At 36.6% G+C, this 23,309-nt stretch overlaps 1 protein-coding gene across 2 annotated transcripts; it reads left to right on the top strand.

Moving 5' to 3' along the window:
- Nucleotides 1,894–4,865, top strand: LOC105172017 (RHOMBOID-like protein 13). 2 transcript variants are annotated; one of them, XR_002287957.1, is made up of 2 exons: nt 1,894–2,000; nt 4,079–4,865. XR_002287957.1 is itself a non-coding variant. In XM_020697510.1 (2 exons), the coding sequence occupies exon 2, from the start codon at nt 2,314–2,316 to the stop codon at nt 3,127–3,129; it is 816 nt and encodes a 271-aa protein (XP_020553169.1). In that variant the 5' UTR covers nt 1,894–2,000; nt 2,279–2,313; the 3' UTR covers nt 3,130–3,440. The 2 variants fall into 2 exon arrangements, 1 of the variants encoding a protein (XP_020553169.1); XM_020697510.1 differs by lacking the exon at nt 4,079–4,865 and adding an exon at nt 2,279–3,440.

Here is a 23,309-nt window from a genome sequence, read left to right as displayed (position 1 = left end):
TTTGATTTGACTACTCATTACATTCCCTCCTCCAAAAATTCTTTCTCTAAACTTAATTTTACTTGATGAATTGTCGTGTCGAGGGTAAAATTTCCATTTCATCTTTTCATCAAAATCACAACCACATCAAAATTTAAGCATTGATTGAAATAAATATGGCTTATTAATTCTTACATATTTTGATACATCTTGAAATATTATATTTTTATATCAAAATTAGATTATTGCATTTAGAATATGTAAAACTTCTTTATCCCTTAAATATAAAAAGTTAACAAAATTTACATAACCTCTTTTTGTTTTTTATAAAATAAATACAACCTTATATTATTATAAATGACTATATTTTTATATCAAATTTAGATTATTACATTTACAATATGTAAAACTTCTTTTATCCCTTAAATATAAAAAGTTAACAAAATTTACATAACCTCTTTTTGTTTTTTTATAAAATAATACAACCTTATATTATTATAAATGACTTTTTAAAGAAAACAAATTAGCATAATGTCTTACTTCATTTCAAAAAATTAAGGATTTACAAAATTTGGAACTATTCTTAATTATGTATTTATGATTATTTTTATAAGATAGAAGTTAAGATGCACTTCATAACTTGTTTTAAGGGAAACAATATTTATTGTCCCGTAATTTTAGATTTTTGTACTTTTGGTCCCATTAGTTACAAAATTCTTATTTTTAGTCCATACTTTTAAAATATATTACATTTTTAGTCTCATAACACCTTTCTGTCAGATATTTTACAGGAAAAAACACATAATCATTAAGTGCATGGAACCAAAAGTGAAACTCTTCTAGCCAATGTGACAAAAAGTATAAAGGGCATAATGGCCAAGTGCTTATGACATTAAGTTTCCACTAAAATACCTAATGAAAAGGTATTGATACTTTTTAGAAATTATTGAACAAAAAATGATAATCCCGTAACTAATAGAACTAAAAGTAAAAAATTCTTAGATTATCGGATAAAAATTTTATTTCCCCTAACTTTTATATATTAGTTAGTGGTATTCTAGTTTTAATCAAAATTTTGAATTTCTTTTTATCAAAAACTATAATGGGAAGTTTTAGCCATGAATTGAAGTTTTAGTTGAGGTTGAGAAAATGATCCAACTACTAAATCAAAAAAAAAAAAAAAAGAGTTGATCCAACTATTTGATATTCGACTTGAGATTGATACAAACTCGTTTGAATTCTATTTGTTAACATAAAAACACAAACTTCGAAGTTAATTTTTTGTTTGATGAATTCTCAAGTTCAGTTTGAGCTCAATTCAATTGCAAAAAGATAATAATAATTACAATAAATACACTAAAAACATCAATTACTCAATTGGATTCGCCTTCGATTTGACTAAAGCAAATTTGATCTCGATTTGATTACTAATCCATTCAAACTCAACTGCAAATTTTTAATTTCTATAATAGTTCAAAAAAATTTGAATAATAATGTGTTCGATTTATTTACAACTCCAATCTTCGCGGATATGGTTGCCAAAAACCAAATCCTGAGGGGAGGTGAATGTAAATAATCCAAAACATCAGTGATGCGAAAAGGTGTAATTAATATATTTGTTAATAATTTTATGATTTTTAGTTGGACGACCCCGCTCCCTCCCTCAAAAAAAATAAAAACAAAAATAATATTATAATTTAAATAAATTATAATGAATTCTTTTGAAATTTATCACAATTATAAATATATTTTTATTTTTTATATTATAAATATTATAATAAAATAAAAAATCATCTAATAAATACTTCTCATAATAAATCATCATGATAGACTATTTAATATACAAACCTTAATTTCAATATTTATAATTTTTAAAAAATAATAATAAATACATGTAATTATGACAAACTGGAGCCCGTTGCAATTCACTCTTCGGACACATTACGCAGTCTCTCTAACCCACTGGATTCTTCCATCACCGACTCTTAACAAACGAGGCAAAAGCTTTTGCTTCTGAATCTGTAAGTAACCTCCCTCCGAATCCAAGTCTTTGATACTAATCTGAATCTTTAGCATTTCATCGATTGCAGAATTATGGGTTTATGCTTTGATTTCTGAAGAAGCAAATCTTAGTTGGTTATTGAATGGTATTATTACGAAGTTGAACTCATGATGTGTGATTGAATCTGCTGATATATGTGATTTCTTGTGTTGGGTTGCTGGATTCCTCCCAATCACTTTAGCAAGCACTTGGGCCTCCACGTTTGTGTTTTGAGTATAAATGCATTTGATGCCGTAGGGCTTTTTATTCAGTGTTCAGCTCAATTGGACTGGATGGGGAAACCTTTGTTTTATGAGATTTGGGAAAAGCCAGCTACAAGTTGTATAATAGGGATTTGCAGTGCAATTTGGTTCTACATTCAGAAGAATAATATTGGGTATTCGCATGTGGGTTTGAGCTATGAGACTGCAGTAGAAGGTCATCACTGGAGGATAATTACATCTGCGTTTTCGCATATTAGCATCCTTCATCTTGTTTTCAATATGAGTGCACTTTGGAGCTTGGGAATTATTGAGCAGTTACGACATATAGGTCTTGGAGTGGAGTATTATCTCCATTACACGATATTATTGGTTGTTTTGTCGGGGTTGCTAGTCCTAGGAATGTACCACCTCTTGATCCAGAAATTCAAAATCGACTATTTTCGGAGAGTGACTGCTGTTGGGTACTCTTGTGTTGTTTTTGGGTGGATGACCATTTTGTCTACTAAGCAGCCGTCATCCAAGTTGGAGCTTTTCGGATTTCTGTCACTTCCTATCAGTTTTGCACCATTTGAATCACTAATCTTTACCTCTATCATCGTCCCTCAAGCTAGTTTCATTGGTCATTTGTCCGGAATTATTGTTGGATATGCTATTGCTTGGGGAGTGATACATGGGATGAACAATTATTGGGCGGTATCTATGTTGGCATGGATTGTTCTCATATTCATATTTAGCTTGAAGAAGTCTGGTACATATGATTTTGGATTTCTTGAGATTGAATCTGTGGCAGATTCTTCTTTGCCATCTGTGGGGTTTCCGTCTTCTAGAAATGGTAGAACCTTGCAGACGAATACATCACCTGATATGGGTGCCAATCTTGTGTAGTTTCTTTTCTATGTTTTGCCATGTAGTGCATTTGTGCTGAAATTGCTGATCACTGTGCAGCTATGATAAGTGTAGTGTTTTCTATGCTTCCTAGGATATCACAAGAGGGAAATAATTCTACGTTAGATCTAGCTGTTTAGGTTTTCGGCAATCAGCAAACGATTCTTTGGGAAAATTTGTTGCTATATTTAATTATCATTCAGTGATGACCAATGAAGAAGAGGATAATATGGCTTAACTTTTATATTGATCTTTTTCTTTTTTTGGTGTGAACCGTTATTGTTGTATGCAGTATACTGTTCTTGAATGAAGCCAAGTTCAAGAAAATAAATTAAATGAGAGGAACCAGAAAAAGGTGGAACTCGTTTGCAATTTAGATTTTGTCCTGAATTGAAGTGTACTGGTGATAGTTCTGCTTTCCTTGAACTACTGGGCCTTGAGTTTTTTCTTTTTCCACCACCACCTTCTGAAACGATAGTATACATTTAGATATTTGAACACTTTATGCATGCTTGCAAGATGTCCGCAAAGATCCACATTAAAGAAGGCGCAAAGGTAAACAGACTTCTAGCAATATGCATACAGGTGTAGACTTGTATTGTATGTCTTGATGTACAAATGGAATGACAATAGTTACTCAAAGCATCTCTACATTTTTCACAATTATGGCGGAGAGAAATCTGAATTGTGATAACATAATTTTCTTAAATTATAAAATTTTGATTGAAATTTGCCCAGTTAATTTTTATCAAATATGATTAGTCCAATTAAACTGTGACTTCTGTCCTGATTATATCTTTCCCAGAATGTTGTTTTGTGGTAAATACATTGCTCCTATATATGCAAAGACTTGACTGATCTTCCTGGAGGAAAATAATGAGTTAGTTATTAAAAGTAGACGTAATCCTTGGGTCGACGTTGTTTAATGTGATTCAGGCCTTCTATTCAGGTAATCTGCTTTCAGCATAAAATGTAGCAGGGCACAGACTCTGGATTTGTCAATTTCAGAGCAAGTCTTTTCACGAGCATTTCCATATTACCTACATGTACATGCTTTATGCTGCTCATATTATGTGTAGAGTTGTGTTAAATCATAGTTTTTCAACCAGTACCAGCTTTTGAAGGTTGCTCGTCTAGTAGCTTACTGGGAATTCCTTTAACCAATCATGTTCTAGTTATCAGTATGCTATTAGATGCTTCCATTCAGGATCAGGCGTATTTATTATCTGAAAGTTACAACTGAAGTATTTGAATAACACAAGATCTGTGAGGAGCACATTCTTGTTTTCCTTCAAACTGGTATGAGCACTTGCACTTCCTATCTTTCACTTCTTAAGATTATAACAAAGTTTAATTTCTGTTATCCCAGTTCTTCTCATTGTCTATATGCATTTCTTAATCATCTCATCCATATTCTATGAGATATCAAGTGTGGATTGATGCCAAGGATGAGTTTCTTGTGCTATAGTTTTGGTAGCTTAAATAAATGCCTGCATGCCCAATTCTGTGGGGCTTGGTTATTAATTCACTTAGTACTTGAAGAATACAGAGATTTTTCTTCCATATTCTCTTTGCTCCTGTAGTACGAAGTTTGGTACTCATTTATTTGACATAGACTTGTATTTTTTTACCTTATGAAATCATCATGATACGGGATACTTCAACAAGTTGTAGACAATATTATCTCAGTTGGGTAAATAACATTGAGCTGTCACGAGGGTTGATACAATTATAAATAGTTCATTGTTGTTTGAGAAAGGGTAAAATATACTTTGTTCTTCTGAATCATCTTGATGTAATGTTTACCCCTCCTAAATTAACTAATGTAACATTTACCTCCTTCCTTCGAAAAATGCCCCTTATACCTTGAACAATTATGTTGTTCTCAGTATATTTTAGTATTTTGTGTATTCTCATCACCAAATTATTTTTTAAATTTATTTTTTTAATAAATGAAGAATTTAATTAAAAGTGGAGTATAAACTTATGTATATAGTAGATACGCAACAAATATAATATAACAAACAACTCATATATGCTTTTTAGAAGAAATTGGCGTTGCTTAACCAAAAGTTAAATATTTTTAGAAAAAAACAAATAAATATATTTTTATCATATTTTTTAAAGAAAACATATTCCAAACTTGATATGTAATTACTAATTTTGATCTAAGAAACAAATAGTTAATAATTTTATTTTATTACCAAATTAATAAAAAAAATTTGTGAAAATTTTGTGTATTTATTGTACTACTTCATTAATTAACTTTGTGTCTATAAAATGTAATAAAATTTGAACTATTTACTCAGTAATTATATTTTATTTTATTATAGATAAAAAAATATTTTTTCAATTAAGAAAATTTTAATTAATCTTAAAATGCAAATTGTTAAAAAAAAAGAAATTCTTTGAATTAAATATGTATATATATATATAATATAATATAAGGGTAACATTGATAAAAAAATTAATTGTAGGGGGTAAGTGATATATTTTTTAGTTTAGGGGAGTAAATGTTACTTTAAAAATAGTTTTGGGGGCAAGTGTATTATATCCTTTGAGAAATTACTAATACTCCTGATCTTGGATATAATTATGTAACCTTTGGATGGTAAGGTGAAAAAGTCAATTTTATTTGAAAAAAATAATGAAATATATATAAAAAAAAGTTATTCTTGGCTAGACGTTAGTATAAATATATATAAGTAAAATTATAATTTAGGGTTCAAAAGGGCAATTCAATATAAAATTTGGATAGAAATCTTAACAAAAGCTAAGGGAATGGCTTAGTTATTGGACGAATATTATTATCAGGGGTATAAATAATTTTTCAAATAGCGAAAAAATATTTCTAATAATATCAAACTTAGGAAAGCTAGACGTAATTTTCTCTATCTGTGTGAGTTCATATGAAAATTTTCATCTCAGTTATGTTGTGATAATTGGATGATAAAATAATAAGTTAATTTTTTGACACTCGAATTATGACTTTACATTTTGATATCTAAATTTTTTTTTGTGTCAACTTACCATCTCAAGTTATAAAATTTTGCACTTTGTCATTTATAATTTTTTTTCAATCAAGTTTTTCGTTGAAAAAAACATCAGATGCAGTGTAAATTTAATATTTAAGAGTTATGTGATGCGGTACTTTTCACATATGCACAACTGTTTTTTCGGCAAAAAATTCAATAAAAAATAGTCATATATGGCAAAATACAAATTTTGCGAAGTTGAGATGATAAAATTTGCTTAAATTAAGTTGATTACCAAAGCCAATCTTAAAACGTAAACATGCTCTTATAGTCTGATTGTTGTAAAACCAATACAAAAAATGTTATTGCTAACCCTTTCTCAAATACAATCTTAGCCCGTTTTTGTACTTTTGATTTTTGTTTTTTGTTTTTTGTTTTTCTTTCCCTTTTTTTTTTTTTTTCCCTTTTGGTGTGTGTGTGAAGCAATAGATTTAACATTAATTGCGTCGGGTATGAGTCGGTATCAAACGTTAAGCGTGTGGAGAGTATTCAATATTTATTACAGGGCTCGTTTGATGCACTGTCTAAGTTGGTGTAGAAATTGACACACCACAATTTTTTTATATTCTTAAGTTTATTATTACAAGATTTGCTAATAATGCTGCAGTTTAATTTTTTGTGGTGTTAGGAAAATTTGAATGTCTATTTAAATATCTTTTATTTTTTATGTCTAATTTGTTATCAAATTCTAATATGTACAAACATGTGTATTTTGATGTTGAAATTTAAATTATTCACCAATACTTATAATTAAGACATTTTAATTTAAAGTATTTTTCCATCACACCCACAATTTTAAAAATCCGAAACATGAATTTGGTTATAAGAAATAGCCAAAAATGAAAACCACACCAGAGCGTATAAGATGTTCGAGCGATTTGTATTATAAACAATTTATATTGTAATAATGCCTAAAAAAATCATATAAATAGATAATTTTGCTTTGGAGGGGGGGGGGGGATCATTGGCATTATGAATAAATTTTGTTCAAATTTGTTTATGTAACTAGGTTATTTTATGATCACACTAAACTATTATCTAAATTTTAACCATTAATATACAAACTAAATCCAGCCATTATCTTTACAAGCAGAAAAAGATAAAGCCATAATAGATAAAATCTTTAAACATAGAAAATCAACACATATCATAGTTAGGGTTCCCCAACTCGATGAGATGGCTAGGTTGCAAGGACATCGCCAGAAATCTTTGAATGTTCACTATCTTCTCTTGATTTATTGTTTTTTTTTTTTTTTCAAATTGAACCAGCATACTCGAGCGATTGGGAGAAATTGACTTATGAAATTATTAGGGTTCATAGGGGCGAAAATGCGCAGTCGCTTGATTTGAGGCTAGATTTCACTAACTACTCAAGTGAGGTGCACGAATATAACTTTTTCCTCTAATGGTAACAACCACTTAACAGATTATCCATTCTTCCTTTTTAAACTTGACGGTGAATGGGGTTTGGGACTAAATTGAAAATTTTTCTTAAAGAATGAGACCAAAGCGGAAATCAAGCAAATCGTGAGAGTAAAAGGAAAAAGTCCCTTTTTACGGGACCAAAAAGATAATTTAGCCTAAAAATTATCTTACTAATATGTTCAAAATTGAATTATTTTTTTCTTTTTGGGTAAACAATTCTTTAGAAAGTGCACTAGAATTTTACTTAACAAAAATATGCTCCTTTTTACTATATTTTAAATGGTTGACTTAATTTTGTTTTAAGTACAATTTTAATATTATAATAATATTTTCACTTAGATCTCCTCTAGAAATGCAAAACTATACTTTTTCCAAAGAAGTTTTAAATTACACGTACACCCCTTTCAAAAATTCACTGCCTACACTTTACCCCTTTTGATAGAATTTAGACGAAAAATGCTAATATTAGGAAGCAAAAAATGCATTAGTTTCAAATTTTACCCTTCATTTAATGTTTCTATGTAATAATTTTTTACTTATGAAGGAAGAAGTGTTATAATACTAACCTCATTCCATATATATCATACATTTATTCCTTTATAAGTATAAGAAAAAAATTATTTTTTTAGTTTATTAAGTATGTTTAATATTAATTTTAGTCCGTTAGCTACGCCCACTGTTTTTTAAATCTAGTAACTTACAACATTCATTAAATTAAGTCCGATTTAAAATTTTCTACTAATTTTTCTATCCATGTTAAGTCAGAAGATGCCCATATGACAAGTAATTATTTAATTTTTCGGCCAATTGTACAAGTGTAACGCCAGTAATAGATTAAAATTAATATTGGGAGTATATACTTAACATACTAAAAAATTATTATTTTTAAGTAAATACAATACATTGGAATGTTAAATGATAAACAGATTAAAAGTTTATAATTTTTCGTCCAAATCCTAACAAAAAGCGTTTTGACAACGGCGAATCAATGCTGGAACTGAGGTGGAGGTGCAATTTTGAGCACGTTGAAAACGTCAATGAAAATACAATTCAATCAAAATAATCATCTTGACGAGGGGAGTCGAACGGTGCAGATATCGGCCGGTGAGCTCTCGAAAAGGTGCAAGTGGCGGCCTTTCCGCTGGGCAAGGACTTCGTCGTGCGGCGCAAGGAAAAGTGAGTATGAGGGGAGGTGGGCTTTAGGTCCTATTTTGGTGTAGGCTCTTTCAAGACAAATGACTAACAAAACAAAGTAAAAAATCTGTAAAACAAAACGTAACTGTGCAAAAACAACCTAAAAAACACAAACATGGCCAAACCGAACCCAACCAAACATACACCCTAATCGGGCTAAAAACGAAACCAAACACAGTGAATGAAAGTATCTCGGGGCTATTTTCTTATAATCTTTTTTGCAACTTTTTTTTTTATAATTTATACTAATTTATATTAATCTATACTAATATAAAAAAAGATCATCCATACTTACAGACGGTGGTTATTTTTTTGTGAACTTTGAAAAGTATTTCAACTGATAAAATAATTAATTTATTCAACTTTTTCAAATTTTACATTAACTGAGAAATTATTTTTTACTTTCTTTTTTTGTTGTCAATATAATATATTGGTTTATATATTTTATCTTATAATAAATTTTAAAGCCTGAAAAATTATTTATTCTATGCACGCAGAAACAAAGTACCATAACTGCTAGTGTAGAAAAACAAAAGAAAGCTTCACACACATTCACAAATGGCAGTTAATGATACCGCTGCACCAATTTTGTATTACATTAAAAATATTTTTCAACTAATAGATAACTATAAGTACTTATTCAACTTTCCAAATTTTATAATAAAATTAGTTTTCTTTTTCTTTTTAAAATTTTAATATTATTTATTATATGCATGCAAAAATGACGTTTCAAAATAATTAGTATTTATATAAATAAGCATGATTGATAAGCTCTACGAGGTCAAGCTCCATATATAATGAAATTGGTGTTTCTCTTGTACTGATTCGTGGTTGAGTTCCGTGTGCCCGTAATATTCTTGGTATTTTAATGTGAGAAAGCCATGAATTGCAGAAAAGAGAAATACATGCTGAAAATCAAGAATGAATGCCTGTCTTCATTCATCTGACAAACTGAAATGGTTATAGTTGTTGAGCTATATATACAAACTGAAACAACAAAGAGGAAGAAGATAATTGTTCCTAACTAACAAGTCCACGTGTGTGCCAGTTGGATGCTGACTGATAAAGAAAGAAAGTGCCTATCTACTTATAAAAACGTAAAACAGAGAACCATGATTTTATAAATAGGCAAAGGACAGCTTCGTCTCCAGGTGAGTTGCTGTTGTTGAAGATGAAGTCTGAAGCTGCAGAATGGAGGTTGATATTGCTACAACCCCCCCTCAAGGTGGAGCCGAGGATGAGAGCCCCAGCTTGGACAGGAGGTGAGAGAAAACGGCAGTGGGCAAGGATTTAGTGAAGACATCAGCAACTTGGTCAGAACCTAGAATGTGCGAAGGGGAAATAAACCCAAGTTTGTACTGGCAGTTGATGTCGAGGTGTTTAGTGCCCTCATGGAAGACGGGGTTGGCAGTGATATGCAAGGCAGCTTTATTGTCACACCAAAAAGGAATGGGCGAGTTAACAGGAATTACCAAGTCACGCATCACAAAGAAAGCTAAAGCAACTCGCAAACAGTGGAGGCCATCGCCCTGTATTCCGCCTCAGCTGAAGAACGAGAAACGGTTGCCTGCTTTTTTGTTTTTCAAGAGATCAAAGAGGAGCCCAAGAAGATACAATAACTAGTGATAGACCGACGAGAATCAAAGCATGATGCCCAAGAAGCATCCAAGAAAGCACTAAGCTGAACAGGACTGGAGGAAGAGAAGAATAAGCCAGTGGACGAAGTACCTTTCAAGTAGCGAAGGTTATGGAGGGCTGCGTCCCAATGAGAAGTGCGAGGAGCCTGGAGAAATTGACTCAATTGCTGCACAACAAAGGAGATGTCGGGGCGTGTAAAGCCCAAGTACAAAAGGCGGCTAACGAGGCGCCGGTAGCGACCAGGATCAGATAATAAAGCACCATCATCGGGCACCAATTTTAGACCAGAAGGGAGGGAGTAGGAGCAGGGGTTGCATTGAGCATGGAACAGTCTGCCAAGATGTCCAAGAGATATTTGTGTTGAGAGACATGAAGGCCATGAGACGAACGTGCAATCTCAAGGCCGAGCAAGTATTTCGCAGCCCCAAGGTCCTTTATAGTGAATAGGCGATGTAGATGATCTTTGACAAATTGAAGAGCATGCTCAGATGAACCAGTTAAGATGATATATTTGCGGTCCATTGCATTCACCATAGCGTTGTTCAAGGTCTTACCACTGATTTCTCGAAGATTTTGCGTACATAAATGCTTCTACTACATCTTTGGATATCGGATTTAAAATCCAGGTGGTAACCATAGTATCCACTCTAATCCATTATTCAAAATGGGGATCATTTGCGTTTGGTTTCACAGATGTTCCATCGATGAAACCGAGTGTCATCTTTGCACGCAATGCACGTTTAACTCCGAAGCTCCAATTGAGGTAATTATTTCCATTGAGGGGCGTGCTTACCAGCGCCATTCTTGGGTGATCAGACCAATGGAGCTGCAGCCTCTCAGGTAGTGTCGAGGTAGTAGACATTTCTGCCATTTTCGCCCAAATTTGCAGAGAAATTGTATCAAGTATCTGTATTGAATTTAGATATCCAGAGACCTTCAACCGAAGGCTCTGATACCATGTGAGAAAGCATGAATTGCAGAAAAGAGAAAATACATGCTGAAAATCAAGAATGAATGCCTGTCTTCATTCATCTGAAAAACTGAAATTGTTACAAAGTTGTTGAGCTATATATACAGACTGAAACAAAGAAGAGGAAGAAGATAACTGTTCCTAACTAACAAGTCCACGTGTGTGCCAGTTGGATGTCGACTGATAAAGAAATAAACTGCCTATCTACTTATAAAAAACGTAAAACAGAGAAACACGATTTTACAAATAGGCAAAAGACAGCTTCATCTCCAGGTGAGTTGCTGCTGTTAAAGATGAAGTCTGAAGCTGCAGATTGGAGGTTGATATTGCTACACACCCATTCACGTAAGTTACTCCAAGCTTGTTTTTGAGCTTATGAAGCAAAAAATGATTGATTACTTCTGTTTACCTCGAGGATTTTTGCTAAAAGTTCTACTTCTATCCATTTGGTGAAGTAATCAATGACCACTGTAAAAACTTCATCGATCATCGTGATGGTGGGAAAAGTCCCACCAAATCTATTCCCTAATGGTTGAAGGGTTACGCAAGAGCATTGTACTTGACCTTCGCTCCATGGTTGTGTGTGTGTGTGTTACATTGGCGAATTTATGACAATTCTCATTTCTCATTTTCTTACCAATTGTACGGCATTCTTCTTTAGAGTAGGCCAACTAAATGTCTTCTAAGCTGATTTTTACAACTTTTGCAAAAATCAATGAATTACTAATATTTTGATACATTATATAGCCAAATCATGTGAATATATATGTATATATAATATCATAATTACGCGCGTTCATTGAAATATGTGATACCAAACTCATGTAAATTGTTTAATAAATTACAAATATATATAAATGGACACGTTTTGCTTGTTTGGGTGGATAAAGAAAGAGGTAGAGAAAATAATCAAAACGATGATTTTTACCAAAAAAAAACTCTCTTATTTAAATATTTTTCCTTACATCAGGAAAAGCTCGATCTAACAAAGAATGCTCATCCAATAAAAGAAGTATTTGAGATTTTCTTCAAATTGAATTATAATATTAAACAGTTTTACTGAAAAATGTTTTATTTAATTTTATGTAATGCAAATCCTGCTCCTTGAGTTTAAACTCAGAAAATCCTTAGGGAGTGGCAGGACTTCAAATCTCGAAATGATCATCATTTAGTTTTATATGGGGATTGATCTCACATATGTAAAACAAATTATATTTCAAAATCTTGAAATTTTGATATTGACCAAAAGAAAATGAAATAATATATATTCTAAACGAGGTGATGTCATTATAATGTCACTTATTTATTTGCATCAGGTTATATATTTCATTTTGTGGTCATTGCAATAACATTCTTTTATACATGGTCTTGTGGTCTTTTTAATTTTTTTGTTTTATTTTGTTTCATTCAAATAAGATGATAATGTGTTAGGGCTTAATGCAATTTATCCCCTATGATATATACCTTCTTCCTTGGGATTTTCTCCCTCTTATGCTAATTGCACCCACGTCCCCCTGACATGCTTTTTCACGTCCTCATGTCTACTCTCCCCATTACGCAAATGGTGCTAAGTGTCCGAGGTTATAGGCATTAATTATGCCATAAATACGTAACCCTCAAGGGGTTGACTCTTGGTCAAATACCTTCAAGGCGTGAAGTCCTTTTTACCCTTCTTTAGGAGGATATATTGGTCTTTTCCGGAATTACCCTCATCATTACTCCCCCACTTTTCGAATGACATCACTCCAGAAGTCGAAAAGTCTCATCCGACTGTTGGGCTGGTGATCTCGGAGTGTTTTCGAGCTTACACGTGTCACTCATCGTCCCCTTTCTGCGATTTATACCTTTTCGCAGTACAGATGTCGCTTGTTGATTGGACAACGGACAAATTTGAAACCGCCTTCCTCGTGATATATATACGAATTCATTTCAAATTGTCCTTCTCCTCCCACATATACTCCTCGAAGCCGCTGCATTGAAGAGTTTAATCTCCAGTTGCTTCTTCGTCAACTTTCGATCCTCACCTCCATTGACAGGTACCATGTCTTCTCCTAATACTTCTGACATAGGGTCTAATTCCACTGCTGTTTCTCCCTCCATCCCATCCAATATACTTCTTAGAGATTTAGTGCCTTCTAGACATAGATTCCGCCCCCCTACTCCCTCGAATAGGTCTAATTCTAACGAAGACCCTGCACCTGAGTATTCTCAATCTACGTTGCAGCGAAACCCTTGGATGGGGATATCTAGTACTGTAAGGTTACAAATTCAAAATATAAGGGACAAGTTTTTTATCCCCTCTAACTATGAAATAATTATTCCTCGACCTACCGATCGTATGCACCAGCCTCCTCCCGGCTTCTGTTCTTTTTCCTTGCAACATTTTGAAGCAGGATTGCGTTTTCCCTTGGCTCCTTGTGTAGCCCATATTTTGCACCGCCTAAATTTATGCCCTATGCAATTGTCTCCCAATTCTATTCGGCATATTATCCTTTTCGTCATTATCATGCGAGTACATAGGTTTGAACCAAGTTTTGAAAACTTTTGGTCACTATACTCCTTTACGACTTCCGCACGATCCGGGGATGCCGGTTTTTTCTATCTAACATCTCGCAAAGAGTGTAGGTTTCTTGATCCCCTTGCTTCCAATGTTGGTCCTTGGAAGACAAAATTCATTTTTGTCAAAACTCCTCCGGGTCGTGAGTGGCCCTTTTATCTTGATTGGAAGGTAGATAAACCTACCCCTGTGATCGAAGGTGAGGGCTTATATGGGGACCAAATAAGCAGCATTACTACCTATCGGTATAATCCGAAGAAGATTTTAGTAGAAGAGATTCTCTGGCTTGCTCACTTAACTCCTGCTCCCCTCTAGGTGGAGGGTTCTTTAGGTGATACGATTTCTCACATCTTATTTCATCTGGTATAGTAACTTTTTAACTGAATCCTTCTCTATTTGCAGTGAGCATGGTGAGTCAAGCTCGCATTAATCGGCGTCTTCGAGCCCAATTCGAAGCTCGTGCTCGTGCTACTGCACCCCTGCCTCCTCTCTTCAGCCTACCCCCGTGGCCTCCTCAACACCCGACGCTGACATTCCCCAAGTCCCCGAGCCCACTCCTATCGAAGTTGGTAACGAAGAGACCCAATCAAGGGGCTTTCGTAAACCTCAATCCGCGATCCCTTCAATTAGTGCGAGGTCGCAAGATCGCCCCCTGAATGAAGAAGATCTTGCTGAAACTTCGAGAGAGCGGAAATCTCGTGGTAAGTCCCCCCTTCGACCCAACTCGATTAGAACACGATCTCAATCTGGCGAGGAGGGATTACCCTCTGAGGAGACTAGGCTAGAGGAAGAGAGGGATATGAACATGCTGCGGAGTATCACGGAGTGTTGGAGGACCGCGCGGTTAGACCTACGTGGTCCAGATCATCCTATAGCTCAATTGGAAGGTGAGAAATGGGTTCCGGACTGGCAGATCTCTCCTCGAAGTTCTGTCTTTAGAACCCGATCGGGTCAAGATTCTTGGGAGCTGTACGATGCAAGCTGCCTCCCTTGCGACCAAGCTGCTCTTTTACATACCCCCTTCAACAGAATGGAAGAGCACTGTGCTCCTAATTCAGGTATCTCTTCTTTTGTTTTCTTCTCTATACTTTACCCTTTTCTGACGCTCACTTTTTCTTGCTAGACGGCTAACTTCATTCGAGGCTTAACTCTAAAATGTGCTGGTTTTCGCCAAAACCATCTCTTAGCTGATCGCACAAATCGAGAGTTGAGAGCCCAAATTACTGCCTTCAATGCTAAAGAAGAAGAATGGTTGAGGTCGAGGTCGTTGATGGAAGCCCGCATCAAAGAGCTAGAGACTCAGATGGCTTCTGAGGCAGAAAAAGCGGCTGCAATTGGGGAGAAGAGAGGTTTTGAGGCTGGCCATGCAGCGAGAAAAATTGCAGGGGCCATTGAAGGTCGCGAATCCTTTCTTAAATCCGAAGAGTTCGCACAGCAGGTTCGTGAAACTCGCCTTAACGGTGTCCGGGACTTTCTGAAAACCTCCACTTTTGACACAGCCGTTGAAATTAAGGCAGCCGACTACCTGATGCAAGGATTTGATCGATGTAAGTCCCAAGCTACTCTTCTCCATGGCTTTGCTCCTGGTTTTGATGTTTCTCGTCTCAATCCTTGCCTCGATGCTAACCTCCAACCTCTGCCCGATGAAGATGACTCCCCCGCTGCTGACAATGATGAATTTTTTGTTCTTTTAGGCGAAATAGAAGATATGTAACTCAGTCCTTGGAGTCTTTGTTATTTTGTTTAACTTTTCTTCTTCTGAACTTTTCGCTTGTGATCATGATAATTGATCTTTCACAGATTCAATCTACATCTTTCATATAATTTACTCGTATAAATCATAGAAGAACTATTTCTTGAAATTCTTAGAACTTAATTAATCTTTCACAGATAAAGAAAAGAAATTTATTTGCCTTTCCCAGGCCATATTCTAACCTTTCACATGTTACAACATATGTCAGTCTTCTACAGACTATACGTTCATAATCTTTCACAGATTATTCTATCCCGTAGCTGATACCCTTTAATTAACTAGCCTTTCTCAGGCACTCATCTAAGGATATTCTAAACATAGAATCTTTTAAGATTCTGTATGTTCCACGGTCGTGGTACTTCATTACCTTGAGTATCTTGTAACTTATATGTCCCTTTTCCCATGATCTCAATGACTTTGAAAGGTCCTTCGCAATTGGGATCGAGCTTCCCAACATGCTTTGAAACCTCCACCTTTCTTAATACCAAGTCTCCCACCTGCAACGATCTGGGTTTTAAATTCTTGCTATGACCTCTCAGCATCAGACTTTTGTGGTGCAGCATCTCTTTTCTCTTCCACTATATCCAGGTCGAATGCTCGTTGTCCTCTGTTCCTCTCGAGGTCGAAGCTTACAAGCCTCTGCGATTCTTCACCTATTTCTGCAGGAATTACAGCTTCAGAACCATAAACTAAAGAAAAGGGAGTTTCACCTGTTGAAGTTCGAGGAGTCGTTCTGTAAGCCCATAGTACTCCCGGGAGCTCATCACTCCATTCTTTCTTTGAACTCAACCTGGCCTTCAAATGCTGCAATATAGTTCTGTTCGTTACCTCTGTTTGACCATTTGATTGGGGATGTCCTACCGTAGTAAAGTTTTGTTGTATCTTCAATTCCTGGAGCCACGCAGTTATCTTTCTACCTTGGAACTGTGTCCCGTTATCGGATATCAACACCCTGGGTATTCCAAACCTGCACACTATGTTTTTCCATATAAAACTTATAGCTTCTCTTTCGGTGATTTTTGAGACAGCTTCCGCCTCCACCCATTTAGAAAAGTACTCCACTGCTACTATGACAAACTTCTTTTGAGCTCGAGAGAAAGGTCCCAGTATGTCTATACCCCATTGGTTGAATGGGCACGTAACTGAAACAGGGGTCATTGGTACTGCATGTGTGTGAATCTGTGAGGCAAATTTCTGGCATTTCTCACACCTTCGTACGAAGTCCTTGCAATCCTTCATCAATGTCGGCCAAAAATACCCCTGCCGGGTTACTTTCTGGGCCAACGATCTGGCCCCCGAATGGTTCCCACAGCTACCTTCATGAATTTCTCGCAGAACGTACCTAGCCTGTGGATCATCCAAACATTTGAGAAGAGGTCCTTCTATTGTTCTTTTATATAACTGAGTCCCTACTAACGCAAATCTCGGAGCTTTAAACTTTACGCGTCGAGCATGCCCAAGGTCAGCAGGTAAGACCCCCTCTTTAAGGTACGCTGTGATATCTTCTATCCATGGGCATTTTGAAGTTACCACGTTAGTTTCCATCCCTTCTAAGATCGCTGATCGTTCCTTTATCATCACTGTGATTTTTCTGTCCTTTATCCTTTCTAGTGTAGCCCCTAGCTTTGATAAGGCATCAGAGTCGAACAGCAGAAAAAGCCCAGATTTTAGCTGACTTTGTGATAGAAATATCCGGTGCCCCAGAGGATCCAAGAACATGGATGTTGCACGTGGATGGATCCTCTAATGCTAGAAAATAAAAGAGTCGATGCCTTATCAAAGCTAGGGGCTACACTAGCAAGGATAAAGGACAGAAAAATCACAGTGATGATAAAGGAACGATCAGCGATCTTAGAAGGGATGGAAACTAAAAATCACAGTGATGATAAAGGAACGATCAGCGATCTTAGAAGGGATGGAAACTAACGTGGTAACTTCAAATGCCCATGGATAGAAGATATCACAGCGTACCTTAAAGAGGGGGTCTTACCTGCTGACCTTGGGCATGCTCGACGCGTAAAGTTTAAAGCTCTGAGATTTGCGTTAGTAGGGACTCAGTTATATAAAAGAACAATAGAAGGACCTCTTCTCAAATGTTTGGATGATCCACAGGATAGGTACAGTTCTGCGAGAAATTCATGAAGGTAGCTGTGGGAACCATTCGGGGGCCAGATCGTTGGCCCAGAAGGTAACCCGGCAGGGGTATTTTTGGCCGACATTGATGAAGGATTGCAAGGACTTCGTACGAAGGTGTGAGAAATGCCAGAAATTTACCTCATAGATTCACACACATGCAGTACCAATGACCCCTGTTTCAGTTACGTGCCCATTCGACCAATGGGGTATAGACATACTGGGACCTTTCCCTCCAGCTCGAGCTCAAAAGAAGTTTCTCATAGTAGCAGTGGAGTACTTTTCTAAATGGGTGGAGGCGGAAGCTGTCTCAAAAATCACCGAAAGAGAAGCTATAAATTTTATATGGAAAAACATAGTGTGCAGGTTTGGAATACCCAGGGTGTTGATATCTGATAACGGGACACAGTTCCAAGGTAGAAAGATAACTGCATGGCTCCAGGAATTGAAGATACAGCAAAACTTTACTGCGGTAGGACATCCCCAATCGAATGGTCAAACAGAGGTAACGAACAGAACTATATTGCAGCATTTGAAGGCTAGGTTGAGTTCAAAGAAAGAATGGAGTGACGATCTCCCGGGAGTACTATGGGCTTACAGAACGACTCCTCGAACTTCAACAGGTGAAACTCCCTTTTCTTTAGTTTATGGTTCTGAAGCTGTAATTCCTGCAGAAATAGGTGAAGAATCGAGAGGCTTGTAAGCTTCGACCTCGAGAGGAACAGAGGACAACGAGCATTCGACATGGATATAGTGGAAGAGAAAAGAGATGCAGCGCGAGTAAAGATGCTGCACCACAAAAGTCTGATGCTGAGAGGTCATAGCAAGAATTTAAAACCCAGATCGTTGCAGGTGGGAGACTTGGTATTAAGAAAGGTGGAGGTTTCAAAGCATGTTGGGAAGCTCGATCCCAATTGCGAAGGACCTTTCAAAGTCATTGAGATCATGGGAAAAGGGACATATAAGTTACAAGATACTCAAGGTAATGAAGTACCACGACCGTGGAACATACAGAATCTTAAAAGATTCTATGTTTAGAATATCCTTAGATGAGTGCCTGAGAAAGACTAGTTAATTAAAGGGTATCAGCTACGGGATAGAATAATCTGTGAAAGATTATGAACGTATAGTCTGTAGAAGACTGACATATGTTGTAACATGTGAAAGGTTAGAATATGGCCTGGAAAAGGCAAATAAAGTTCTTTTCTTTATCTGTGAAAGATTAATTAAGTTCTAAGAATTTCAAGAAATAGTTCTTCTATGATTTATACGAGTAAATTATATGAAAGATATAGATTGAATCTGTGAAAGATCAATTATCATGATCACAAGCGAAAAGTTCAGAAGAAGAAAAGTTAAACAAAATAACAAAGACTCCAAGGACTGAGTTACATATCTTCTATTTCGCCTAAAAGAACAAAAAATTCATCATTGTCAGCAGCGGGGGAGTCATCTTCATCGGGTAGAGGTTGGAGGTTAGCATCGAGGCAAGGATTGAGGCGATAAACATCAAAACCAGGAGCAAAGCCATGGAGAAGAGTAGCTTGGGACTTACATCGATCAAATCCTTGCATCAGGTAGTCGGCTGCCTTAATTTCAACGGCTGTGTCAAAAGTGGAGGTTTTCAGAAAGTCCCGGACACTGTTAAGGCTAGTTTCACGAACCTGCTATGCGAACTCTTCGGATTTAAGAAAGGATTCGCGACTTTCAATGGCCCCTGCAATTTTTCCCGCTGCATGGCCAGCCTCAAAACCTCTCTTCTCCCCAATTGCAGCCGCTTTTTCTGCCTCAGAAGCCATCTGAGTCTCTAGCTCTTTGATGCGGGCTTCCATCAACGACCTCGACCTCAACCATTCTTCGTCTTTAGCATTGAAGGCAGTAATTTGGGCTCTCAACTCTCGATTTGTGCGATCAGCTAAGAGATGGTTTTGACGAAAACCAGCACATTTTAGAGTTAAGCCTCGAATGAAGTTAGCCGTCTAGCAAGAAAAAGTGAGCGTCAAAAAAGGGTAAAGTATAGAGAAGAAAACAAAAGAAGAGATACCTGAATTAGGGAATGAGCACAGTGTTCTTCCATTCTGGTGAAGGGGGTATGTAAAAGAGCAGCTTGGTCGCAAGGGAGGCAGCTTGCATCGTACAGCTCCCAAGAATCTTGACCCGATCGGGTTCTAAAGGCAGAACTTCGAGAGATCTGCCAGTCCAGAACCCATTTCTCACCTTCCAATTGAGCTATAGGATGATCTGGACCACGTAGGTCTAACCGAGTGGTCCTCCAACACTCCGTGATACTCCGCAGCATGTTCATATCTCTCTCTTCCTCTAGCCTAGTCTCCTCAGAGGGTAATCCCACCTCGCCAGATTGAGATCGTGTTCTAATCGAGTTGGGTCGAAGGGGGGACTTACCACGAGATTTCCGCTTTCTCGAAGTTTCAGCAAGATCTTCTTCATTCAGGGGGCGATCTTGCGACCTCGCACTAATTGAAGGGATTGCGGATTGAGGTTGACGAAAGCCCCTTGATTGGGTCTCTTCGTTACCAACTTCGATAGGAGTGGGCTCGGGGACTTGGGGAATGTCAGCGTCGGGTGTTGAGGAGGCCCCGGGGGTAGGCTGAAGAGAGGAGGCAGGGGGTGCAGTAGCACGAGCACGAGCTTCGAATTGGGCTCGAAGACGCCGATTAATGCGAGCTTGACTCACCATGCTCACTGCAAATAGAGAAGGATTCAGTTAAAAAGTTACTATACCAGACGAAATAAGATGTGAGAAATCGTATCACCTAAGGAACCCTCCACCTGGAGGGGAGCAGGAGTTAAGTGAGCAAGCCAGAGAATCTCTTCTACTAAAATCTTCTTCGGATTATACCGATAGGTGGTAATGCTGCTTATTTGGTCCCCATATAAGCCCTCACCTTCGATCACAGGGGTAGGTTTATCTACCTTTCAATCAAGAGAAAAGGGCCACTCACGACTCGGAGGAGTTTTGACAAAGATGAATTTTGTCTTCCAAGGACCAACATTGGAAGCAAGGGGATCAAGAAACCTACACTCTTTGCGAGATGTTAGATAGAAAAAACCGGCATCCCCGGATCGTGCAGAAGTCGTAAAGGAGTACAGTGACCAAAAGTTTTCAAAACTTGGTTCAAACCTATGTACTCGCATGATAATGACGAAAAGGATAAAATGCCGAATAGAATTGGGAGACAATTGCATAGGGCATAAATTTAGGTGGTGCAAAATATGGGCTACACAAGGAGCCAAGGGAAAACGCAATCCTGCTTCAAAATGTTGCAAGGAAAAAGAACAGAAGCCGGGAGGAGGCTGGTGCATACGATCGGTAGGTCGAGGAATAATTATTTCATAGTTAGAGGGGATAAAAAACTTGTCCCTTATATTTTGAATTTGTAACTTTACAGTACTAGATATCCCCATCCAAGGGTTTCGCTGCAACGTAGATTGAGAATACTCAGGTGCAGGGTCTTCGTTAGAATTAGACCTATTCGAGGGAGTAGGGGGGCGGAATCTATGTCTAGAAGGCACTAAATCTCTAAGAAGTATATTGGATGGAGTGGAGGAAGAAACAGCAGTGGAATTAGACCCTATGTCAGAAGTATTAGGAGAAGACATGGTACCTGTCAATGGAGGTGAGGATCGAAAGTTGACGAAGAAGGTTGACGAAGAAGCAACTGGAGAGAACAATTGGAGATTAAACTCTTCAATGCAGCAGCGTCGAGGAGTATATGTGGGAGGAGAAGGACAATTTGAAATGAATTCGTATATATATCACGAGGAAGGCGGTTTCAAATTTGTCCGTTGTCCAATCAACAAGCGACATCTGTACTGCGAAAAGGTATAAATCGCAGAAAGGGGACGATGAGTGACACGTGTAAGCTCGAAAACACTCCGAGATCACCAGCCCAACAGTCGGATGAGACTTTTCGACTTCTGGAGTGATGTCATTCGAAAAGTGGGGGAGTAATGATGAGGGTAATTCCGGAAAAGACCAATATATCCTCCTGAAGAAGGGTAAAAAGGACTTCACGCCTTGAAGGTATTTGACCAAGAGTCAACCCCTTGAGTGTTACGTATTTATGGCATAATTAATGCCTATAACCTCGGACACTTAACACCATTTGCGTAATGGGGAGAGTAGACATGAGGACATGAAAAAGCATGTCAGGGGGACGTGGGTGCAATTAGCATAAGAGGGAGAAAATCCCAAGGAAGAAGGTAATTTTTCTTCTTTTTTCATTTTGGATAATTGAGAGGAGGACTGCGAAAGAGAGAGGATTTTCTTGAGGGTTTTTTCTGTGAAGATTAATTTTTATCTTGATGAAAACTGACTTAAGCGTCGGAGTGTATTCGCCGGGACTCTTCCCAGCTAAGTAACGTTTGTTTCTCATTCTCAGAATATCGGTGGACGGGAACAGAAGGTAGATAACAAGCTTGGAGAGTGAGCTGCGATTTCGAGCCGGATCAGATATTGCAGATGAACATATTATCTCTCACGAAAAAAAAAAAATAATTTCTCCCTGTATTAATTAAAGTGAAGCAATTTACCCTCTAAACATGGGAGGGTAAATTGTAATTTTTTTTATTCCAAAGGGGGATAATTTGCTCATTTGCAATATCACGGGAGTTGTTTGTATTTTTTCCTAATGTGTTATAATGATATTATATAAAGGACTAATATAACAATTTTATAATTTTTTCAATTTTACCCCCTTTTAGTAGAATATTGCATCCACTGTAATTTAAATTCTGTTAAGGTGTATTTGGATTGATGCATCCACTGTAGTTCAAAATTAAAATGGAAGAATTTAAAATCCTTTACATCTAAAATTATCCAAACATATCTAGAGAATTTGTTATGATGGATTTAAAATTTTTCGATCCAAATGCAACCTAAAATTTATTTGTCGAGAACTCTAATAAGAGATATTAGGAGCCGGGGGACTAATACGATGTATTTGAAAGATTAAGGACTAAAATGGGATAAAAAAAAGAGATGAGGGACTAATGCTAAGATTTCGCCAAACAATGACCACTAAGAATGACATACAAATAGACAAGGGAAAAAAATATATTATAATGGGGAAAAATAAGGTAATTGCAAAACCAAGACTGAGTGGATGGACTAATACACAGAAAACCAATTACAATAGCCCTTTTTCAAGTGAAAAATGTACTTCATATATAATATCTGCATGAACAAAGGGGAAAACTAAAGAGTTCATTCTCAAAAATAAATAAATAAATAAATAAAAACACAGACACACTGAAAGTTCATTCTTGTGTAGGGATATATAACTTCGAAATTGAAAATGAACATATGCATTATCTGAAATAAATAAACACAAAGGCGTGTGTGCAAACAGACAGATATGAAAAACATTTATATAGTTTTGCCTGCAATCAATCGGGTCCGGATAGACGGAGGCCGAGTTTGTTAGATAATGATATCAATGATGAGTCCTCAAA

The sequence above is a fragment of the Sesamum indicum genome, linkage group LG10 (assembly GCF_000512975.1).
Source record: "Sesamum indicum cultivar Zhongzhi No. 13 linkage group LG10, S_indicum_v1.0, whole genome shotgun sequence".
NCBI lineage: Eukaryota > Viridiplantae > Streptophyta > Magnoliopsida > Lamiales > Pedaliaceae > Sesamum > Sesamum indicum.
Note: the sequence above shows the minus strand (reverse complement) of the source record. Positions and strands in the feature narration are given on the sequence as shown.